At 38.2% G+C, this 22,171-nt stretch overlaps 1 protein-coding gene across 3 annotated transcripts in view; it reads right to left on the reverse strand.

Annotated features, from left to right (window-relative positions):
* Positions 1–22,171, reverse strand: part of FGD6 (FYVE, RhoGEF and PH domain containing 6) — a 72,708-nt gene that overhangs the window by 10,918 nt on the left and 39,619 nt on the right. The window contains exons 6-17 of one of the 3 annotated variants that reach the window (XM_012569120.5): positions 20,935–21,086; positions 20,022–20,178; positions 19,272–19,359; positions 13,684–13,734; positions 10,622–10,680; positions 10,407–10,478; positions 9,839–9,907; positions 8,184–8,267; positions 6,976–7,055; positions 2,358–2,460; positions 1,732–1,878; positions 798–900 (exon numbers count right to left, since the gene is read on the reverse strand). In XM_012569120.5, the coding sequence (XP_012424574.5) occupies positions 798–900; positions 1,732–1,878; positions 2,358–2,460; positions 6,976–7,055; positions 8,184–8,267; positions 9,839–9,907; positions 10,407–10,478; positions 10,622–10,680; positions 13,684–13,734; positions 19,272–19,359; positions 20,022–20,178; positions 20,935–21,086 (1,165 nt within the window). Of the gene's footprint in view, positions 1–797; positions 901–1,731; positions 1,879–2,357; positions 2,461–6,975; positions 7,088–8,183; positions 8,268–9,838; positions 9,908–10,406; positions 10,479–10,621; positions 10,681–13,683; positions 13,735–19,271; positions 19,360–20,021; positions 20,179–20,934; positions 21,087–22,171 lie in introns of those variants that run through there. The other 2 variants (XR_012053489.1, XM_072923226.1) reach the window with 2 other exon arrangements.

The following is a 22,171-nucleotide window of genomic DNA, read 5'->3' on the forward strand; positions in this document are numbered from 1 at the left end:
TGCAGAATGATATGAAGCTTCTTCAAAGAGATGTACTAGTTTTTTTCAGGATGAGGACACTGACCCTGATCTCATCTTTAAGCAAGCGTTATTACCATCAGGCTATCCAGCCATTGCTTTCCACTAGGCACCACATTCTCTGAAAGCGTTCCAGTGAAAACTGCTCTAGCTGTGGTGTTTTATTTTGAATTTCGTATTGTCAGTGTTCAGTAGACAATGGTTAGGAGCTTGCTTTCAGAACTGAGGTACAAATATGCCAAATTCTTGAACTCCATATGAGCTGAGGCTTGTGAGTGGCTTGAGGTCAGTTTATAGACCTGAAGAGACTTGGCTTCAGAAAGATTAAGGCCTGTGTCTCTACAGAGCCCCAGAACTTAAGCCATCCCAGCAGCTTAGCTGGCAAAAATGAAGTTTACAGACATACAAGTTACAGAGTGTAAAAGTACACATGAAGCCCTGGGAGGTCAGGATAAACTGCAAGGACTCTAATGTACACTTGTACCCTATGATTAATGGAAAGCAATATAACACTTGTTACCTCGACAGGAAAGCAACATAAGCTACGTGTTATTACCATGGGGTAAAGACACATGTTTCTGGAAGAAAGAGCCAATGTATTGCAAAATTCATTTCCTAACTTGCTCCACAGAAGCTTGTTTGGCTTAGAATCTCAGGTGCCTATCGTGTTTCAGGCACAAGCAGAATTAAGCACTTGAACCCAGCAGTAAAGATGAGGCACACATATACCACGTTATAAAGGCCACCAAAGTAAGACAGTTTGTGAAGGTTTTCTTTACCTTGCTTTTGTAGCTCCCTGAAGCAGTGATCACATACTCTAGCTGGCTGGTTTTTCATATAGTCTAAGCCATGTTTGTTTGATGAACAAGCTTGACAGACAATCTGGAAACAAGATAGAAACAAATAAAAGCATTATTATACATTATGTGCACCTGTAAATCACCAAATAACCAAAGACATTCACTTCAGCACTTTCAAGCCCATAAAAACCTGAAATAGGCATTATTTTACAGTGCAAATGTTTTAAGATCTCGGCTTTTCCCTGTGTCTTTATGCTCAACGTGCTGTACTTTCCTCCTCTAAATGATAAAAATTTAAGTGTTTAAAAAAAAACTCAGTGAATTAGGAGTCAATAAGCCAATCTTAATGATCCATTAAAAATAGAACAAGCCTACTGTGTAACTGAACTGTTTTGATCACAAATTTTTTGAAATAGCTAAAAAGCTAATGCTATCAATGATTTCTTTACAATTCAGATGTCTCAATCTAATTTTATATTCCCACTGGATTAAAAGAAGATAAAGTTTATTAGATATAGCTTTCATAAGTGTAAATATAAAAAAAGGTTGGTACTAACTTAAAATCAAAAATCAGTATTTATCTTACAAAAATTAGTGAGGAAGATACATCTTCATTTCAGCTAACATTTGTGGGTACTGTGTAATTGCAAAATAACCATAAATAGCACTCCAGAATACAAAATAACTAACATGTAGCATGTTGAAGTTTGAACACTGGTCTGTCATAACACCTGTCCAAAAAACCCAAACCCCAGCTCCCAAACTACCAACCCCAACATGCTGTTTCTAACACACATAATTGTGTCATAGTACAGGGTTGCTTAGAAGAGTAGTTGGCTGATAAGGCTCCACCTGAATGTCACACAAGGAACCTGAATGACCAGCCGAAAAGGTAATCACAAAATCACCCAACCTTCCCGCAGGCCCTGCAGTGGTGCCTCCTCCATGTCAGCGTGAATTCACTCGTACAGATCATGCACATCGTGGCTCTCGTGTCAGGGATCCAGATGGGAGCCTTTGATCCCAGAGGACTATCTTCTTCCTGTTTCTCTGCATCTGCCTGCGAGAACAACATCATTACATTCAGTGAGGAGAAGTAAGACTAATATTCATCAGTGATTCTAAGATAATGCTAATGGTGTTGGATAGCCTTCTCCTTGTCATGGTCTTAAATGTTATCTACTATTTCATCAGTGACCATTATAATGCAAACCTGACAACAGAGATGAATTTAATGAATTTCAAGCTTTACCAGCCTACTTGGATCAATAGCTGCTTTATTTTAAAACCTTTTCATTTCATCTTTCTGTGCACAAGGCTACAAAGTGAACTGTGAAAGCTGATTTGGGTTTCTTTGAAGAAAATAATTTTAAATGTATGAAGTAGGTAACACTGTGAAATAATCTGTTCTACCATCTGTTCAATTATTTACCATCCTGCTTTATTTTTCATCATGGAATACCTCTTGTTTCTCTAAACACTTGTCAGGAAACTTTATATTCAAAAAGGGAACAAATCAACAATAATGGTGGGATATACCTCTTCAAGACTTTTGCTTGGATTAAATGTGATTCTCTTTTTTGTATATTCTTCAATCGACTTGGAGATAGCTTCTAACCACTCATCTCTTTCTGTAGCAGAACTGTTGGAGTAAAAACCCACAAAAGCAATTTATTATTATTAACATTCTAAGAAGGAGGGTTGATTAGAATTCCACTAGCTTTACTGCACTTTGGACTAACTCTCCTGCAATTTCAGTTTATAAAACATCTACAACTCCTACGGCAACTGGCACTATTTTTTAACCTTTGGCATGGTATTAGTTTTTTATGTTGAGTAATACTAAAAAAGATTTGTCTATTGTCATGTGGATTTCCTCCTTCTTTCCTCCTTCCAAAATCCCTGTGATTCTTTCAAGGCTTGTCTGTCATTGCTTCCCCCTCCTACCCAGACCCTTGAATAGCCTGAATAATACTTGTTTAAATGATGCTCCTAGAACAAAGGCATGGGCCTTCCATCGTGAAGGGCAACCTGAAATTTCAGCAAGCCTTTTTTCGCCCCACTTCCTTCTATCTCAAGAGTACAGCTTGTTACATCCAGTCCTATGAAACTGCAATCTTCTGTTATATAAAACCACACTGACTCTTCTCCTGCCTTGTTTTCCTAACTGTTTGCTCCTACCAGGTCATACTACTTTCAAATAATAATTTTTTTCCCAAAACGTTTCCATTGGATGAGCTAACTCAAAGAGACAAACAGGTAAGCTCAGTCCATCTCTTTATCCCACAGCTGGTGGTGAATCACTAACCAAGTGCAAGGAAAGCATTATGCTGAAGTGGCACGGCACAGCCAATGCACCTCCTCTGTCCATGGGCACAACACCATCTTCATAAATGTGTGCTGTTCCTGTTGCAAAGGGCAGCTTACTATCCTTTCTCCCAGCCACCAGGTCTTATTTTGACTTTTGTGTCAGAACACACACAGTTATGCAGCAGGCTGGATTGGGAAACAAATCCATATTAAAGCAAGCCATCAACCTGCCCTTCCTCTGGATCAATTTACCAACTAAATTACCATAACACAGCTGAAAAACTACTTGTGCCAGCAACACAGAGAAGGCTCTGAGGAAGAATGAAGCAGTTTTGTAGCAGAGGAAGAGCTAGACTGTTTAAGATGCCATGCCAGCTTAAAAAAGGGTTTCTAAAATTTAAACAAGAATCCACTCCCAACATCTTTTCTATTCCCCACTTTTTAATTGGTATTGAATAAATGAATTTGTTTAAACCAAGGAATTGAACACAAATATATAGAAAGGAAAGTTAGGGAAGAGGTAAGCAATGACTTACTAAAATAAGGTGCCTAATGCCAATTATTATTTAAGGGTTTTGTAGGTGAATTAAGAAGCTTTTCTCATCTTTGGACCTTTAAGGAAAATATTTTGAATGGGGAGTGTGAATGGGATGAAACAGAGTACTATACAGAATCAGAGAGGACAAATCTGCTAAACACACAGAAAGCCTGTGAGGCACAAGCAAAAGAAAAAAGATCTAGCACACACAGCAACAAAATCAGAACAAAAGGAGAGGAAATAAGATACATGCAAGGGCAAAGCAATGCATTAGTGTGTGTCCCAACATCTCACATTCTGATGGAACATTTTGTTCAGTCTATTTACCTTTGTTTCCTCATCCAGAAAGAACAACTGGTCTGCATTAACTACGAAATATTCAGAACTCTAATAAACTCATTTGGTTTTTTCAAAATCTGATTACATTTAATTAGATTTCTGTAACTATATTAGTTAATTAACTTGAAAGATGGCACAGGTTTTGGAGATTATGCACCACCACCATCCCCATCATGTGGGGACTGCTCCATATGCAGTGGCTTGCACAATGAGCTACAGGCTTACACCCTTGTATTTCACCAGGAACCTCATGCTTGCTAAGTTTGCTAGTGGTAGCCTTTAGAATTGTTTACAATCTTAGGAGCAAAGGTGGTGCCACTGGCAATGGAATTGATGCAATGGTTTTCTGCAGCAAAATCGGCAGTTTCTTCTGCTGTCACTCCAGCCCTCCCCCACAGCTGCCCAGCCATACTGCTTCCCCTGCTGCAGGTCCACTCTTTGTTGCATCCTTACAAAAGTGATTTTGTTTACTAAAATTGCAGGAGTTTCTTGGCTTCTTTAAAAATTATTATTTTTATTTATTTAAGATTTAACATCACAGTGGAAAGCCTCAAATGGACTACAGAAAACCCCAGCAATGGCTACTACTGGCAAATGCATGTGCTGGGGGCACACATCCAGCTGCTGAACAGCTCAGTGGCCCCAGGAGGGCACTGGGGAAGCGTGTCCCTCTTCCAGGACCAGAGCATTAGGGCACCTCTCCCAGCTGAGCCAGTCTTGCCTGACCAACCTTAGGCAGGACAGGAAGAGATGCAGCTCTATCTGCCCGGGGCAGCTCTTCATCAGCCTTACTCAGGGGCCAGACCACGTCAGGCTGCCATGACTGCTGTTGCCAGGACCAAAGCTTTACTTCTGTACAGTGCTGTATCATGCAGATGCACTTTTTTTCTGATGAAGAGATTTCTAGTACAATACTGCATTGTACTATGAAAAACAATTCACATTCCTACAGATATCCCAGGAAAACTGAAACCTCAGCCCAGACTAGATAAAGCACAACACTTTACAGTCAGTAAAACTAAATCTGAAGTGACAGACTCTTGTCTAGGCATTAATCTATATTTCTGTTATTAACTGGCCTGCTTTTTATTACTAGCAGTTTTTCACCACCTTAATGTTTCACTTCCTTGTCTCTGCTCCCAGGATCATTTCAGAATCTCTTCTTTGGTGTACACTCCATACAATGCCTAGTATTTGAAAAAAGCCCATGGAAGTGAAATTTGTCTCCAGTGTCTTTAAGACTAATTTGAACAGTTTTGAAATTAAGGTACTTTTTTTTACCATATAGGACCTGACAAGCTGTTAGAACGAGGCATCATGCAAAGGAAGATGTAGCCTGGGTTAACAAGATGTGAATTCTCTTCATATTTAGAATATTTACCAATAGGAACAACATAGTTGATTGGGAAAAATATATGCAGGCACCTGTTGCTGGTAGTGTTTTTCAATTACTTCCCTCCTACACTACAACAGGCCAGTTCTGGTAGCAGACAGAAAACAATCTGAAAACTGTCATTTACATCTGGAGCCTCCAGCACCTCGTTCAAGCCACCCAAATGCAACCCCTCTCTGTCCCTGCTGTCTAACTTAGGACTCCTGCACAAGCATGGCTCTCAGCAAGTATAAAAATAACAGAGCTGAATGCTTCCAAAGATGCAACATCAAAAACACTAAAACAAAAAACAAAGGGAAAAAAAAACAACCAAAAAACCAAAAAAGGAAAAAATACAACAACAAAAAAAAATGTAGCAGCCTCAGTTGGCAATATGAGGTTAATTACAGCAATTTCAAGGTTAAGACAAAAGTATGTCACAAACTATGCCAAACTTGATGACCATGTTATATATAGGGGTTTTCCCCTATGGACCAGCACACCTTTCCCAGGAGTTGCTTTTAATCTACCACTTAATCAGTTCATCAAAAAGACTAATCTATCCTGTTTTGTGGAAAATAGGTAGCTTGCATGTTAAGCTGATAATATTTTCAGAAGTTCCAATTATTTTTTTACATTTTTTTAGAACAAGTGAATTAGAAGTGAAACACTGTTTCAAGTCAAGCAGAGATAAATCCTCTGCTGTCATCCCCTGAATGCCTTCATGTGTCTATGTGACATCGAGTCACCAAGGCACCTACACAGCACAGAGATGTTCATATTACACTGGAGCAGAACCATACCCTAAACTGTGAAATACATTGTTTTCCCCCAGTGTGTAGAAGATCTATAAAAAACGTTTAAATTTGTTGAAGAAATACAGAATTACCCACTTCAAGTGTGTTGTTACAAGTAACTACCGCTCTGACAATTGAGCTACTTCCTTTGGCTTCTTTGACAATGTTAACTTTGGTCTACCCTCAGCTAGAGATACTGCTATCTTTCTGCATTCTCATGTCAGTGTTTACAAGGTCACACAAAAAGCAGCAGTCTGCTCTTGCTCAGCTTTGCTAAATAAAAGAGAAAACATGTCTTTCTTCATTGGTATCAGCACTGTCACAAATGTCAGAACACATAAAACTTCAACTCAAGCACCATAAAAAAACAACAATCTACAAAAACAGGCCTTTGCTAAAGGCATCTTAGTGAAGGTGACCAGAGCTGGCTTAGTGACCATATATCCTTTTGCCGTTACTTACAGTATTTGGTAACACAGAGCATATCAGAAATTTTAGAAGAACAAAAAAAATACTGAAAAACAAAGCCTAAAACGAAGTAAATTGAAACCCTCTCAAGGAAAGGCAGTGTAACAGTAGTATTTCAATTCAGTTGGTATTTTCTGAAGGTGTAGCTAAGGTGAAAAAGAGGAACCAAACAATGGTTTTATTCACTCTGATTTACTGATTCCCTCTATTCTGTAATCACTCTAGCCAAGAGTAACTTTTCATTACATTAAGTGCAAAACAAGCTCTAATAAGCTTGTGTGGCCTGTTTGAAAATACACAGTTTTAAAATCACTGTTTATTTGAAAGATTTACCTTGCTGAAAGAATGAAGGATCTCTCTACGCTTTCAATGTTCAGTTCATTCTGATATGCTTCCTGGGTTGGCTTCTTAACCTTCAGCCGAGAGAGAAAACTTCACATTCAAACTGAAATGTTACATTGTTGTTGCTTTAATTTTAAGTCCTGTAAAATCTCTTACATTTTTATTGCAGGAAGGGAACACTGGAGAGAAATACTCAGAAACAGGAAATCATATACCAGTCCAGAGGGCCCAGCTACACTAAGATTACATGCAGCCCATCCTTTCATTTCACTGGCCCTCATACAAACACTGAGATGTACAGGGGAATAAAGCTCAAGAGCTGTCAGACACCTTCCACACAGGCCCAGTCATGTTGCCTCAAGCACCTCCTGCAACTGGACAAAAAAAGGCACTACTGCTGCTGCAGGATGAGATGTAGCCCACTGGTGCACCCCAGAGTGGGCAAGGGCTGCTCTACCCTGTTGATCCTTCCCTGTTGAGCTACTAAATTTCCAACTTAAGGGGGATTAAAAATCAAGACTGAGTCTGAGCCACTGCAAGACATCTGCTGGCAAAAGAGATTTTGTAGCTCTGCTTACAAAACTTTGAACCTGAGTGCCAGATCTGTGCTGCAACTTGATTTGGTGATTTTTTTTGACAGGACTGGAGACAATGATTTGTTGTTCCCATTAACCGTCATGTCAGTGACTGAGTCATTATATGGCATGCATGTCCCTCATCCTTACCCAGAGGGGCTCAAGGCTTAACTTAGATGCTTTTCACAAGGACTCAGGAAGAAAAGCCGTATCTTCCCTCACAGTTAGCAAATCTATAAACCAGAGACAACTGATCCACCAGGATCTCATCAGGCAAAGATGCCTAATCTCTGGGTGTCAGCAATAAAAAGCAATTAAAAGGCAAAAGTGAGGCAGTCTAAACAAAATACAATACAAAAAATTAGTAGGCAGACTATTGCAGAGTAGGACAACATAGGGTGAAATGCAGCCAAGATGATCCTGTGGCAACAGAATATTTAGGGAAACCCAGACAGCAATTCCATAGGCCACATTATGCAAAAAATGTTAAGCTGTAGGATTGCTCTGGAACAATATAACCATCTTTAGTATCTTTTGCCAACAGTAAACACAGTTGCTTTTTAAAATTTGAAGGCCTGAGTTTAGGTAGGTTTGGAAAAAGGCTCACTTTAACAAGTGACTCACCTTCATTCCAGCCAACGACAGCATGTTGTTGAGTTTATACATCCCTGACTGAACTGGAGTAGTATACAACAGGGCATCATTGAACTGTAATACAGAATGCTTTTTAATGACTAAAGTTTGTTTAAAGACATATAATTTCAGATGGATTTTACTGGAAATACAGAACTCCTACAGCACTGAGATAACTGTCCAGAAGTGTATCCTCTACTTCCTATTATTCCACTTAGAATCCAAGAAACATTTTCATGTATGAATTTAGATAACAATAGGTATCTATTTATATCCTCCTTGTGTAAATATACATTTGGCAAATGAGTAAACAGTGCCCGGATGTCAGAAAACAGGCTGTCAAAAGGGACAGAAATGTTCCTCATGTACACAGGTATACAGTATAGCAAACTACTTTAAAATTCAAACAAATTCAAACAAATCAAAGCAATCCAGAAACTAGGAGATAGCAGAATGGATTAGCAGTTTGTAAGGACAAACTTAACCATACCTTGTGAATTTTACCAGTTTAAAGTGCATCTACTGTTTATTTCTTGTTCTTCCAGACTTGGATTTTTTCAGTGCACTTAACTGAACAGTAGCTAAGATTTTTTTATTTTCTGTGCTGTTCAACACATGGATCCAAACTTCATTTACTACACATAAACAAATACCAAAACCTGAAGTATCTCTTAAGTTATTGCTATGTGATTCTTTGCAAAGCAACCAAATGTTTCAAATGATTACTAAATCTACATAACATGAGAAATGAAAAAATCACTGGTCTAATGGTATGAGTGCTAGCCTGTACCATTTAAATCTATGACAAACCCCAAACCAAACAAACTCCTTGCCTTATAAAACAAAACAGAGAAAATCCAAGATAGAGACACTGAAATCAGCAATATCTGGTTTGTGAAGCTTGAGATAGCATCACATTTTTGAGAGTATTTCGATAACTGGTATAATACACACTCCAGGACTACCTAAGGAAGTATTTCTTCATATTAAGGTAACTACAAGACAGGATTCAGCCAGGACTGTAGACCAATAATGCCATAAATTACAGGATAACAGCTCTTTACTGTCTAAATAGAAGAGATAAACAAAAGGTTCAAGTGGAAACAGAAGCTTCAGAGATGCACAGAAGTTTCAAAACAAAGCAGTAGCAGAGACAGGAAAAGAAACCAGTACTTAACTTCCACCCAGTGCTCTGCTCAGGATGCACGTGGGCTCCTGCAAGGGCAAGGAGAGAGGAGGAGGGAGACAGGAGGAAGGAAAGGAGGGAGGGAAGGGTGCAGTAGCAGTGACAAGAGTTGTAGGTTTTAAACTCTGGTACAGCTAAGAGGGATGGTTTTAAGCTCTGGTACAGCTAAGAGGGTACTGCTACCTTTTGCAGTACCACAGATAATGCCTTCTCATGAAAGCTCTCAGATTTTAAATAAGCATTGTTCAAAATACTACGCTTTAGTGAGAAATGATTTTCCATTAAAATTAGTACATATGCCACAGATAATATCTCTACATTAGAACTGACTGAATAGAACAGCAACAATTAGTAATTTTTTTCTACTACCTGCAGTTATTAGTTATGTTTGCAGTGTAATGTTTTAACCACTAAAAACTACACTAGGATAAGGCACATAGCAATATACATAGCATCTTACCAGAAAAAACATTCTTGGCTGCATGACCTTCCGTGATAGCTTCATCAGTGTTCCCTCTTTCAAAAAGACCTAGTAAATTAAAACAAAAAATGTAAACCCTAGCTTTTTAGGGCACAAGCCATGTAAATGAGCTGACTTTTTTATAACTATTACTATGATGATTATTATTATTACTACACTAGAAGTGCTGCACAAGTTTTGGGATTCAGGGCTCCCTTTCTGAGAAAAGCTGTTTATCCTTAGCTGTTTCTCTAAAAGTGAGTGTGGATGTCTGCGTTAGTTTTCCATGCTGCACGTAAAACCATGAGAAATAGAGGATTAAGCTTAAGGACAAAAACTTGCCTGCAAGATCTGGCAAGGAATCATATTCTAAAAATTCTAAGCTTCTGTCAGATAAACGTCTTAAGAAAACCCCACACATATGGAGTGCCAATATTAATTTGACTGCTAGAACCTATTAATGAAGCAATGGACCAATTTTCTTCTTTGTATATTCCAGCATCAGTCCTTGCTTGAATATCATCTTCACTTTCACTACAATCTGCTGAATGCCATGTGGGGCACTTACCCTTCCTGGCTGTACAATCTCATGGTGTCCGTTTAAACTGTATTGGATCTGCATGAGCTTCTGAAAGTTATCCTATGAGGGGAAAAAAGCAGAAGGTAAGTACTCGCTCTTGCATTCATGATTTTTTTTAAGGAACAAAAAAAAGAAAGAGAGAGATATAGAGAGAGAAAGAGAGAAAGCTTTAATCAACCAGTTTCATAAGGTAAAATACTTACTCCCTGCTTCATAATGTCATTGGCATGGTTTGCAACTTCTATGACAACAGCTAAAGCATCTGAAAGATGAAGGAATGATGTTTTGGTTATACAGACCAGTTAGCATTGGTGTAATGTAAAGCACAGATCCCATACTGCATTTCCACATCATTCCAAGATTGAAGGATCTTACTGTACAGACACTGCATTCAGGAACACTTCCCAAAGATCCCAGAGTCTTTGGATCATGGTTTAATAATTATGCCCTAGCAAGTCATTGCTTTCAACCAACAGTGTCAAATATTTCTTACAGCTACTCAAAACAGTTCACAGGTAAAGCAAAATTATACTTTCTCACACAATAAATAACTTACTATACTTACAGCAGAAAAGTTAACAACATTTTAACAGAGACTCTGTAGGGACTAAGTTTTTGCCATTTTACCCAAATGCCATCCCTGCCATTCATGGAAGACTATCTAGAAAAATTATATAAATCTTTGTTATTTCTGTCTTCTACCTTTAGTTTTAGTTTTGCTGCCCCTCAAAATAACAGTAAAGTTCAAATTTCTAAATTTTGAACTTGTAATACCAAAAGAAATATCTGAAAAAAAATGAGCAATTGTATTAAGTACTGATATTTACTAACCAGCAACTCAACTGTAAAATATGCTAAGGTGTAAGTGCAAAAAGCAGTTATATAAAATGATTATGTGAACACAGTAAGTGTTCAGTCCAAGTCCAAGGATCCATCCAATACAAGGATCTTATCCAAAAACCTATAATTTATTTAATTTAGAAATATGACACTTAACAGAAAGCTGGAACAACTTTTGTGATGAAATGTAGTCTCTAAAGCATGTAGCACCTTCTGAGCAACTGAACTACAGTCAAGCAGTTCAAAGAAAGGAATAAATTTGGTTAAAAGTTCACTGAGAAAACTACCAAACCAGGTAAAACCAAGGCCTTGGGTTTTTTCCCAAAATAATCATTAGCATATTAGTACTGTAGAATGCATATACTTCCCTTATTGTTGACTCATTTGGAAAGGAAGTATGCTAAAACACAGAGCTTTCTGAACTGAAAGGTTCAGAAGCTCATGAAGCCATAAACTAAACAGACATTAATAAAAAGCTCCTCCTAAACAAATTGAGGGAGAATTTTTGTAAAAGATTGTCACGAATCAAGCGGATGCAAGCACAGAGTCAAACAGCTAAGATACACAGCACATATCAAGCATTTGATCAAAATTTAAGTTGAGATATAGATGTCCTGGAATCAAGCAAGTCTGCTGAAATGTAGCTGGTGGTCTCTTTCTAGGTAATGCAGGAGTTGCTTCAGGTAAAACCCTCCCCAGCTCCCACCTACATGAAAGAAGATGAAGGGAAATTCACAAAGACAGGAATGAGCACCTGATTCCCTCTGTTATACTTTCCTTCATCTCTCAGTTACTATATATATTAGAACCTTGAAATTTTATTTATTAACCTCAATAAAGATTGAAGAATTTTAGAAAGAATGATAAAATTTGCTAGCTAGTGAAAGGAAAGTTCCAGGATCTCAGGACTATTTATACAGTCAAGACTAAATTAATCTAAACAACAACATAAAATAATCTATAGGGTCAAAGTCCATAAACAAAGTGCTTTTTGGCAGGGAAGAGCATTCCACTTATACCACTTAGCTGAAGTAATGTATTCAAATGAAGGTCAGCAAGAAGAATTGTGCTATTTAGGTTTTTTTCCAAGAGTACTAATCACAACCAAACCTAGTCTCCCTCTCGACTCTTACCCTTCACTCCCAGGCTCTGCAGTGGAATTAAACAACTAAACAATGTTAGAAGTAAGATAAACTTTATTATTTCAAGAAATACCTTGGTGACTAAAGATTAGATTTTCTTTTCTTACCCAGATTCTAAGATGAACTACTAAATATATCATATGTCAAATTAACACTTATTCATTGCTATAACTTAGCTTCAGCTTCTATCTTTGATATAAGGGAGAGGAAAACACAGTGAAAGATGTAACTACAAGAACCAGAGAAGCTCAAGAAACCACAAAAAAGTGAACTATATATTTAGATTCTTCTCTTTTCAAGTGGTCAGCTGTTTAATATGCAGTGCAAGTATTATTTTGTTCACAGCCATGAAAAGTGCAAGATGAACTTTTCTATCTCTTGAAGAGCTATAATTTAAAATATTTTTGGCTTGTATCTTCAACATACTCAAACATGTCTAAATATCCTAAGAAATATATTTATTCATATATTTCATAGTATTGTACCAGCAAAGTAAACTTGGCTCAGTGCATTGAAGGTGTTCATTTAATTGCAGTTCAATCAACTACATCTGCACAACTCTTCTAAAGGTAATGGACTTGCACAAATGCGACAGGATCTCATGCAAATGAAATGGAAACATTGACTGGGGGCATCTTTTGTACTGCTGAGGCACACTCTGAAGAAGGAAACAGCCTGAATATGCATTGCATTTAAATGCTTGAGTTAAAACAACTTAATCCTGCACTACTGTGAAATGTGTGGTCCTGTCCTCTTCATCACCAGCTACTTTCTCATTTCCTCTGATCTCCTTTCTTCCCACATGCAGGCAAAAACCTGTGTAAGTAACATGTGTTTGTGCAGCTTCTGACAACTCAAACTGCAGAACTCCTCAGGTAAAATTACCCATGGCAGCTCCTTGATCTTGCTCATTTCTACCACATGGATGTTTTTCCTGGCACGAAGAAAGACGAGAAGGCCAGAAAGGCTCATAGCTGGAGAGTGCATACTGCCTATTAAAGGTCTACAGATGCAAGGGACTGCCTCTTTCAATGGCAGTGCCTAAAATATCTGTTTAAACTGCCTGTGGAACTTCACTCTTATCTCTTGGTTTCAATTCAAGCGTAAGCTGATATGACTGCCAGCTCCAAACTTTTCTGAAACACAAGCTTGCAATCTTTTAGTATCTCTGCTAAGAAACTTAGAACTAAATAGAAAACATTTCTATTACTGACATAGCATTTTGCATTTAAAATCTTGAAGTATTGGTACATATGCTATTATTTCTTTAAAGAAACATTTACCTTGAGTATCCCTATAGTCGGCCGATTCTTCTAAAAGATTCTTTAAATAATCTGTATAAAGAAAAAAATAATATAGTTTTGTTAAATAAATAAACAACATCAGAAAGTAGTAAATCCCATCTCTTTCCTGGAAATCTGCTGTTCAGATCTACTACCTAATTGACAAAGATCTACTACTTCTAAGATCTTAAGTAGATCTTTTAAGATCTACTACTATCTTTTAAATCTATCAAGGTAATAACAAAGTGAAAACTAGCATTTCCATTATGAAAGTATATCAGCAAAGAGATAGTTACTGAAACAGTGGTCTTCTCCAGTGAAAAGTGATATATTGTATATTATTCCAGAAAAAAAAACAAGCAAGTGAAAAATTAGTACATACTTGCAATCATTTAAACTGATGCAAAAAACTTTTAAAGATTATAGATATTTGTCTGAACATCTAAACTAGTCCATAGGAGCTAATAAAAAAAATAGTCCACTACAGAAGATCTGATTGAGTAATATTTTTCGGTAATAAAAACAACATACTTCCCTCAATGCTCAAATAGGCATTTTCAGTTTTCAATGACACATGTAGTTCAACCACGAGATGGCACCCTCGATCCATTAAAGTCTTGGTAGTTTTAAAATCTATTTTACTTAGCTAAAATTAACTCAAAATGTATGACTATACATGAAAGCATTGCCCTCGAGTTTCCATTCCCTGGCTGAATGTCTAGTTCATCAAAAAGTGCAATACCCTGTCAAAGATTAATATATATCCTCAGAAAAATGTGAATCATGTACTCCCTATAAGCTTTGAACTTCTTAAAATGAAAAGAAACCAAAACAGAAACATTCCAAGATATATATATTAGATTGATAAAAGCAACAAATACTGATTTATAATTACCTTTTAAATTAAGTATTAATACTCTGGCAGATCTAATGAAAACTAGTTACATGTAATGTAGAAAGCATTCAATTTTAGCTTCTCAGTTGTACAAGCTTCATGTAGGAGTGAAATAATTCAACTCCCATATGCTTGCCCTACCCAGATTCATTCTTTCATTCACAAAGGATCAGGAGCCAATTGTTCCTGCCTTCATAAGATGTCTTGCTTCATGCATGCCCCTCAGAGACCATTCAATGTATTGTAATCTTTTCCTTATGCACAAAATTAAAAGGGAATTATGAAACATGTTTCTGCAGTAGAATTGCTACAAAAAGTGAGAGAACTTGTCACAGTTAATGAAAGCTTTGAGAAAAACAGAACTACAGGAAGAGAAACATTTGGCACTGATATTTTATTGTTTGGCAGAGACTTAAGGGAGGATCCACGGGAGAAGCATGAAGAGCAGGTTGGGGTGCAGGAAGAGGAACTGGCTGGGAGGCAGGGAGGGAGCTCTGGGAGGCATGACTGACTGGGCCATGGGAACACTGAGAGCTTTCTGCTCTCCTCAGAATTCTGCTTGACCATTAGCAGGCTTCGGTTAACATGTGATCTTTTAAGACAAGTCTGACCTGGACCAAAACTTCATCAATATTGCATCCTTCATGTCCCTCAAAATCTTGTGCTGTAGTAGCTACCAGCCATTCCAATGCAGTATTTAGGTAGTCAAGTATTCAATTTTAAAAAAAGTTAATCTTGCTTCACCTTGGGTTATTCTGGTAAGAGGCTCATATGAGGGGGAAAAAAATAACAGGAGGCATTTTGAAAGGAACTGGGAAGAGTTCACACCGGGTTTAATTTGGAGGAAGCTGTCCCATATACAACACCAGTTGTCCTATCCTGCCCTGCCTGTAGATGGGTGGTCTCTCAAGCTGGATCTGTGCCATGTTGCTGAGGCAGAGCACTCTTTGGACTCCACCATTTAGCCAACAAATTAAAGCTTTACAATTGCAACTTGATCTTCATTGGAGCCAGCACAAAAGACTCCAATGGGAATCTCCCAGTATAAAAAATAAATCCCTACAGCTCATACAGAAAGAAGGTTCCCAAACCACACGCTCACCTCTACAGGCTGGGAACAAGAGGTAAGGTGGGTACGACTTCCTCAGAGGTAAGGTGGGTATAACTTCCTCATCTGCAAATGTGCAGCTGGCACTCTAAGACACTGTCCCTGATAGATGAAGACATCCTATTTAACATCCAAAGTAATTGCAGTGGAAACATAAAACCAGAGACTCAAGATGGGAACTAATTATTTCTTGGTATATTCATGCTTTATAACATGTTTCCCCAAACACCACCACTCAAACTCATTTTTGGATGAGTATTTTCTAGAATTTTAAATTATATAACCAGTGAATAGAAGAGGTAAAATCTAGATTTTAAAGTAACTGCATTAATTTAAAATTATGTATTTAAAACAGAAGGCAGCCCTTGTCTTACAAAACTGCAGCAGCCAATAAAACAACTGTAAAATCCTGAAAATGATAAATAGGTAATTTTCATCTTATTACTCTCTTCATCTGGTAAGTGGACCTCAGTTCATAGCTTCAGAGAAGCTCAGAACAGATATTTTTAGTCTCTTCTGTAAATACACACTGGAAATTCTGTGCTTACAACAGCCTTCTGGAGGTACTGGCATAAACTATACAGACAAGCTGATTTCACAGACATTAAAAATGTTGCAGTAAAATTTTTGCAAAAGTATTCCTAGATGAAATAAATACAGAAGTCATATATTAAGATGAAATGGCATCTAATGTCTTTGCAAAAAAAAATCCCCTCTGAAATGAGCTTTTGTTGTTCAGACTAGAAAGACTTTAATCATACGTTCAGAAATTCTTAATTCTGCTGGATACCCCAAAGCACAGCAGAAATAAACATAAAAGCACACTAGTACTGTTTTTGTGATGAAATTTCTGTATGCCTACTTCTACCTAACAGCAGCCCACAGTTCTCTCTTCCCACTTGCTGGGGGAAGTGGCTATCACTTCTTCTGCTTAAAATTATCTTCTGCGTCATTAACTACTTTTTGTCTTGGTTTGTCTAATGTAATTAATTTAAACTCAAAGCAATTGTTCCACAACATGTAATTGGCCTTGAGTCTGACAACTCTATTTCCAACCTGCAAAGCCGCAGAGTGCAAAAAGGCTAATTTTTCATCCCACTCAGCCTCCCCTCACTATAACCCAGTCAAGGATAATAAAAGACACTTTCTGCCAACCGTATGCTGCGAAAAAGAGGAGAGAGGCTTATCCCATGACAATCAAGAGCCTGTTCATATTGCACAGTCTCAAGTCATCTTCTCAAATTAGAGGTTTTCTGGAGAACAGAATCACCTCCTTCATTTCTCTTAGAAATCAGAGGCCTCTGATTAGCTTCCCCTATAATCTATCTAATATTTACTGTACAGCACTCAGGGCCAGTATGTGAAGAAGTGGAAATGCACTTACTGGACTGGAGAAGCTGTGTAATTAAACAGAAACAGTGCTGAACTCTTTGTGTCCTTGGCTGATTTATGAGTCCACCTGCTCCTGCTTTTGTTAGCACAAAAGTAACTCCACTTCAAAGCACTGCAACAATCTTGTGATGCGACCGAGTATCAGCAGGTTACCAGTACAAAGCTGTCCCACTGACACAGAACATCTAAATAGGAAGAAATCCCTGCTGACTCAGGCCTGACAGCTTCATTTCCTGGATTATTTTCATTCTGCTGCACTCGCCCTCCTCCCCACAGATCCCCCCCACCTCCAGCCTAGGCAGCTGCTCCATCACTACATCTCACCCACTGCAACAAAAGCGACAAATGTTTTGCATGTCCTCCAGATGTTCATATAGCACAAGTTTATAGAGGCATTGCTCAATATTACACAGAGCTGTTGGAAGGTAACTAAGCAGATGGGTCTTCCATGGAGACATGGAAGAGTCAGAACTCAAGGGCCACATACATGCATGAAAGACTGAACAGGCTGAAAATGAAACAGATCCAAAACATCACTCTCTAGCTCCAACATAATTAAATTCTTGGCTCGATCTCTTTTATTGTTCACACAGAACAAGAGAAAATTATGTTTCTAAATTTGCCACCAGCATGGCAATCCCATTCCTTTCAGCAGCATTTGCAGGTGTATTTAAAGTCTAGCAGCCACAGTAAGGTCTGCAGACTGGGGACCCCCACAATAGCCCAAATCAGCACAGGATGAGGCATTTTTCAGGTCTAAAACATTCTGTCCCAGCCACAATGACAGCTCATCATCATGAGGAATTCCCCTTCAACTTCTAAGTTTTGTTTCAGTGCCATCCATCCCTGACATCTCTCACTCTGCTGTGATAATGACAGTGGCATTTGCTCCATCCTGATCCTCTATTCAACTAAACTCCGTTTCAATTAAAACCTTTCAACTTACCCAAGGCTCCACTGATTTTGAAGCGTATAGCAAACTATACCACACCCTAAGTGAGTATCCTTTGAAAATAAAGCAAATCCCCAAATGTCATTTTATGGGTTGATTTCATCAATTAAGTATCATTAATATTTTTCCCTATAGAGTATTCCATTTAATAAGAGCTCTCTCCCTTTTTTCAACACCTTGAGCTTAACAAGATGATTAAATTTAAAAAGTCCATGTTAGTAACTTGCAAACTGCTCTATAACACTTAAGTCTGAATCTGCCACAACATCACTAGTCAAAGTACATGCTGGGGAAATGCCAATGAGCTGCTACAGAGCCAAAAAAAAAAAGGTCACGGAGCATTTTATTTTGCAGTTCCTACATAAACAGAGGTTATTTTTAAATTGCTCATCAAGAAGCAATGGCTCTCAAAAACAATGCCTTAAGTATTTCCAAATCCTTACAGGAGCCATCCCCCACTTACAACAAACACATCCCAAAACACTTCACAAAGGAGGCCTCTGTCACTGCCCTCCCTTTACAGACAAAAACCCCCACTGCATCATGGAGATGACTTGCTCAGGGCCACCCAAACATGCCAGTGCCAGAGCAGGGTACAGAGCCCAGATTTCCTAGCTACAAATCAGCTCCTCAGCTGGCTCTGGTAGGAAGTCTTAAGCACTTACTGGTGTGCACTAAAAATATGTGTTTTGCCTTTAAAAGAGAATGGATTTTACAGACAAAACACCTGGGTGGGGAAGAAATGGAGAAGCTACTTACAGAAGTTCACAGTTGCATAGATATCTTTCTTCTCCTTGCTCCAATTTTCCATACAGCCTTTTTGATTTGTTAAACCTCCATCACCCCAAAAAAACCAAAGAAGCAAAACCCAAAGCAGAACAGGAGCATTCCAACCCTTTGAAGAAATTACAGGCTTCTATTACCTCAGATTCAAGCAAAAACCATCACAGGTGTCTTGTTTTCTAGGTACTGCTAAATCTACCATCAGAATACACCACAGTACTGGAAACATTAGGAACTTGCTTGTATATCTATCTTACCAGAATCCATATTAGCAAGAAAAGCCTCTAAAACCATGCTTTGTTTTAAAAAGAGATTCACATATTGTGACATGTTTTAAAAACCATCACATATCTGAAGTAAGATGAAGACACTTTACAGATGGATACAACTGTCTGAAAAAAGGTGTCCTGGGGCATGTGAAGACTGGCTTCTGAAGCCTGCAAAAAGCTTGACTGTACCTGTCAACAGAAGCCTGTATTGGGGAATTCTCTGAACTGGCTTCAGCAGATAGTGCTTGAGGGCCAGACTAGCACAGCGGGGGCTCATCTGAAAGAAACACCCAAAATAAATAACAATTCCACAGCAGTCAAAGGTTCCAGCAAAAGAAAACATGCCTCCAAACAACTACTGATTATACTGGATAAGCTTTTTATCTTTGAAAAGTGATACTGCCACACTGTTAAGCGCACCACACTACAGAGCAAGCATTTCCATGTGGAAGACTGCATGCAAAATTGCCCATGCCAGAAAGACACTAGTAAGTACTCATATTCTGTAGATTCAAAACAAGTGCTTTGACCTAGGAGGAAGAGAGGTAAAGCTTCCAAGAAATAAAGGAAACAGGATAGCAAGGGCAACATACTCCTTTGTGATCGCTGTCAGTGTTCATTAGGCAAAAAGGCAGAGAGGACAGGAGTGCTCACTGCAGAAGTTTTAATTAATCCACACCTCTAAAGACAACATAGAATTAAAAGATCCATGCTTCAAAAATGCTAATTATCTTGAGTTTGCATTCAAAATAATCTGAATCTGAAACACTGAGTAATTCAAAAGGCCTCTTGTCTTCTTCCTGTCGTAAGCCAAGACTGCAGAAAAAACCTCCATCACCAAAACACAAACAAATTATGGACAGATTCTAAAGCCCAGTGAAGAATCACAACTGCTAAAAAGTCACAAAACAGGATATACCTTAAAAAAGAATACAATACCTCAAAGTCTTTGACTACTGATGCAAATCCTGCATTCTTCTTACACTGTTCATCTAATAATGCAACATTTTTATCAAATTCTTTGATGTAAGTTGAATACATCTTTAGGTAGGGACCCTTTTTAACAAATATATCAGCAATTCTTTGATGCTCAAGCCTAGAAATAACAACAAAAAAGATGCAATTAGAGTTAAAAATAGCATACATCTTAACCCTACAGCAAAACATCTCTCTTTTTTAAAGTAAGATGTCCTAGTTTATGTACCGAACAAAAAGCTTATAGCAGATAGGTACCCATCTCAGTTGCTATTCTGAAAAACCTTATTAGGCACATGTCAACACACTAGTGTGTTGATGACAACCGCTTAATATGCAGTCTTTTAAAAATGGTCTTGAACTGTTTGAACACTTCAGTTGAAGGTGAGAAAAGTCCTTACCCATTGCAGTGCCTTTGTCAGTAGGTTTTGTATAGCTCCACCCACCAGTGGTAACTGAGAATGGTCTTCAAGGGGATTGTGGCTGTCAATCAGCACTGTGCCTGATCAGTAGATCTAAACTACCTCTACAATGCAAACCAGTCTTCAGAACAGCCTGCTTTTTCCCTAATGAAATCAGTGCACTTATCATGCTTATGCAGGGACCAGAACTTTCAATTAAAAATGAAATTTCAAATAAAATCTGTGATTGCTAGAAAAACGTATTGGCATGCCTTCTGGACCTTTTGGGATGCACCTAAATGGCACAAAAGCACATCTAAATGAAAAATAATCTCCTATACTTTCAAAGTACATTCTGACATTTAGGAAGGTACATGAAACACAAACAAGAGTCAAGCCATGATCCCGTGAAGTCACATAGGCCCCCCAGATAAATTTCAACATCAAAGGAGTGGAATCCCTTTATTGATAGTCACCAGTGAGATAATCGCTCTTCCAGTTCCCTCAGGAGGTCCCGATTGAGTTCGTAGAGCTGAGGTAGGTAGTAGAGGATCTGATTCAGGATTCTGTCCTCAATCACTGGCTTTCCAAGTTGCCTAGAGGCATGTGCCACAGCATCCCGGAAATCCTGCCGGAGTACAAAGAGGACAGAAACCCCCCTTGCCATGAGTGAACAGCCTTCAAAGCACCAACACAAAGTGTGCAACCGAGTTCTCATTGCAGACATTCCAGTCACTGCTCCCTATTACCAAAGGCAAGGCAGGTACCATCTGGGTTATGTTTTTCTGCAGCTTCCCTTTACTCCCCTGGGACTGCCTTAATCTTTTGGTTTGACACTAGAACGTTACCTTCTTGGTCCTGTATGCATAATATAGAAGTTGCTCATTATTTTTACAACATGCCCTTAAGAAATGAGTTAGAATTACTTATGAGGACACTAAGGAGGGCTAAACAAGGCTTGTATCTGCAAGGTTATTGTCAGCCTAGAGTGTCTTCTTGCAAACATGTAAGTCAAAAAATAGAACTTTTGTATCAGCTAATACAATCATAGTACCTTACTTAAAAACTATACTAGTGTTCGTAACTCATCTAGAAATGCCATTCTGGAGGGCAAAAACTAGGGTAAAAAAAGTTAATGTATGTAGTAGCTCTTCTGTATACAGGAAAATTAACATCTAACTAAAAGATACTGTAGCAACATGGGAATCACAAGATTTCAAATGTTGGCAATGATCAAAGCCAGCACTGTCTGGTACCTTTGAAACATTTACAAGGGAGGAGGAGCACCCTACTTAATCTTGAACGATCTTATCGCATTTTTATGCTATAACCAGCTCCCAACAGGGCAGAGCTGAGGCTCATTGGTCCTCATTAAAGTATTCAAAATTAAAATCTTGATCCCACACAAATCAGCATTGCCAAGATTGAAACTCAGTATCTGTTATTCAGGGTATTTTCCCTATTCACAAGCAAACAAATCTTTCAAAAAGTTCAGCACTCTAGTATTTTACTTGAAAAACAACACTGTCTTAACACTGACAAAAAAGAATATATAAATTACGTAGTGTTACATATTACTGTGTCTCACTTAAATTTGGGCAAAAAGAGAATTAATCCAAAACAGCTCTTCCGGAGTTTGTGGTTAATGAAACCTAATACTAGTTGCATGATCTGCAGGTATCTTGAAAAAAGTAACCAACAAAATGTTCTAAG

Source organism: Taeniopygia guttata, chromosome 1A, assembly GCF_048771995.1.
Source record: "Taeniopygia guttata chromosome 1A, bTaeGut7.mat, whole genome shotgun sequence".
NCBI lineage: Eukaryota > Metazoa > Chordata > Aves > Passeriformes > Estrildidae > Taeniopygia > Taeniopygia guttata.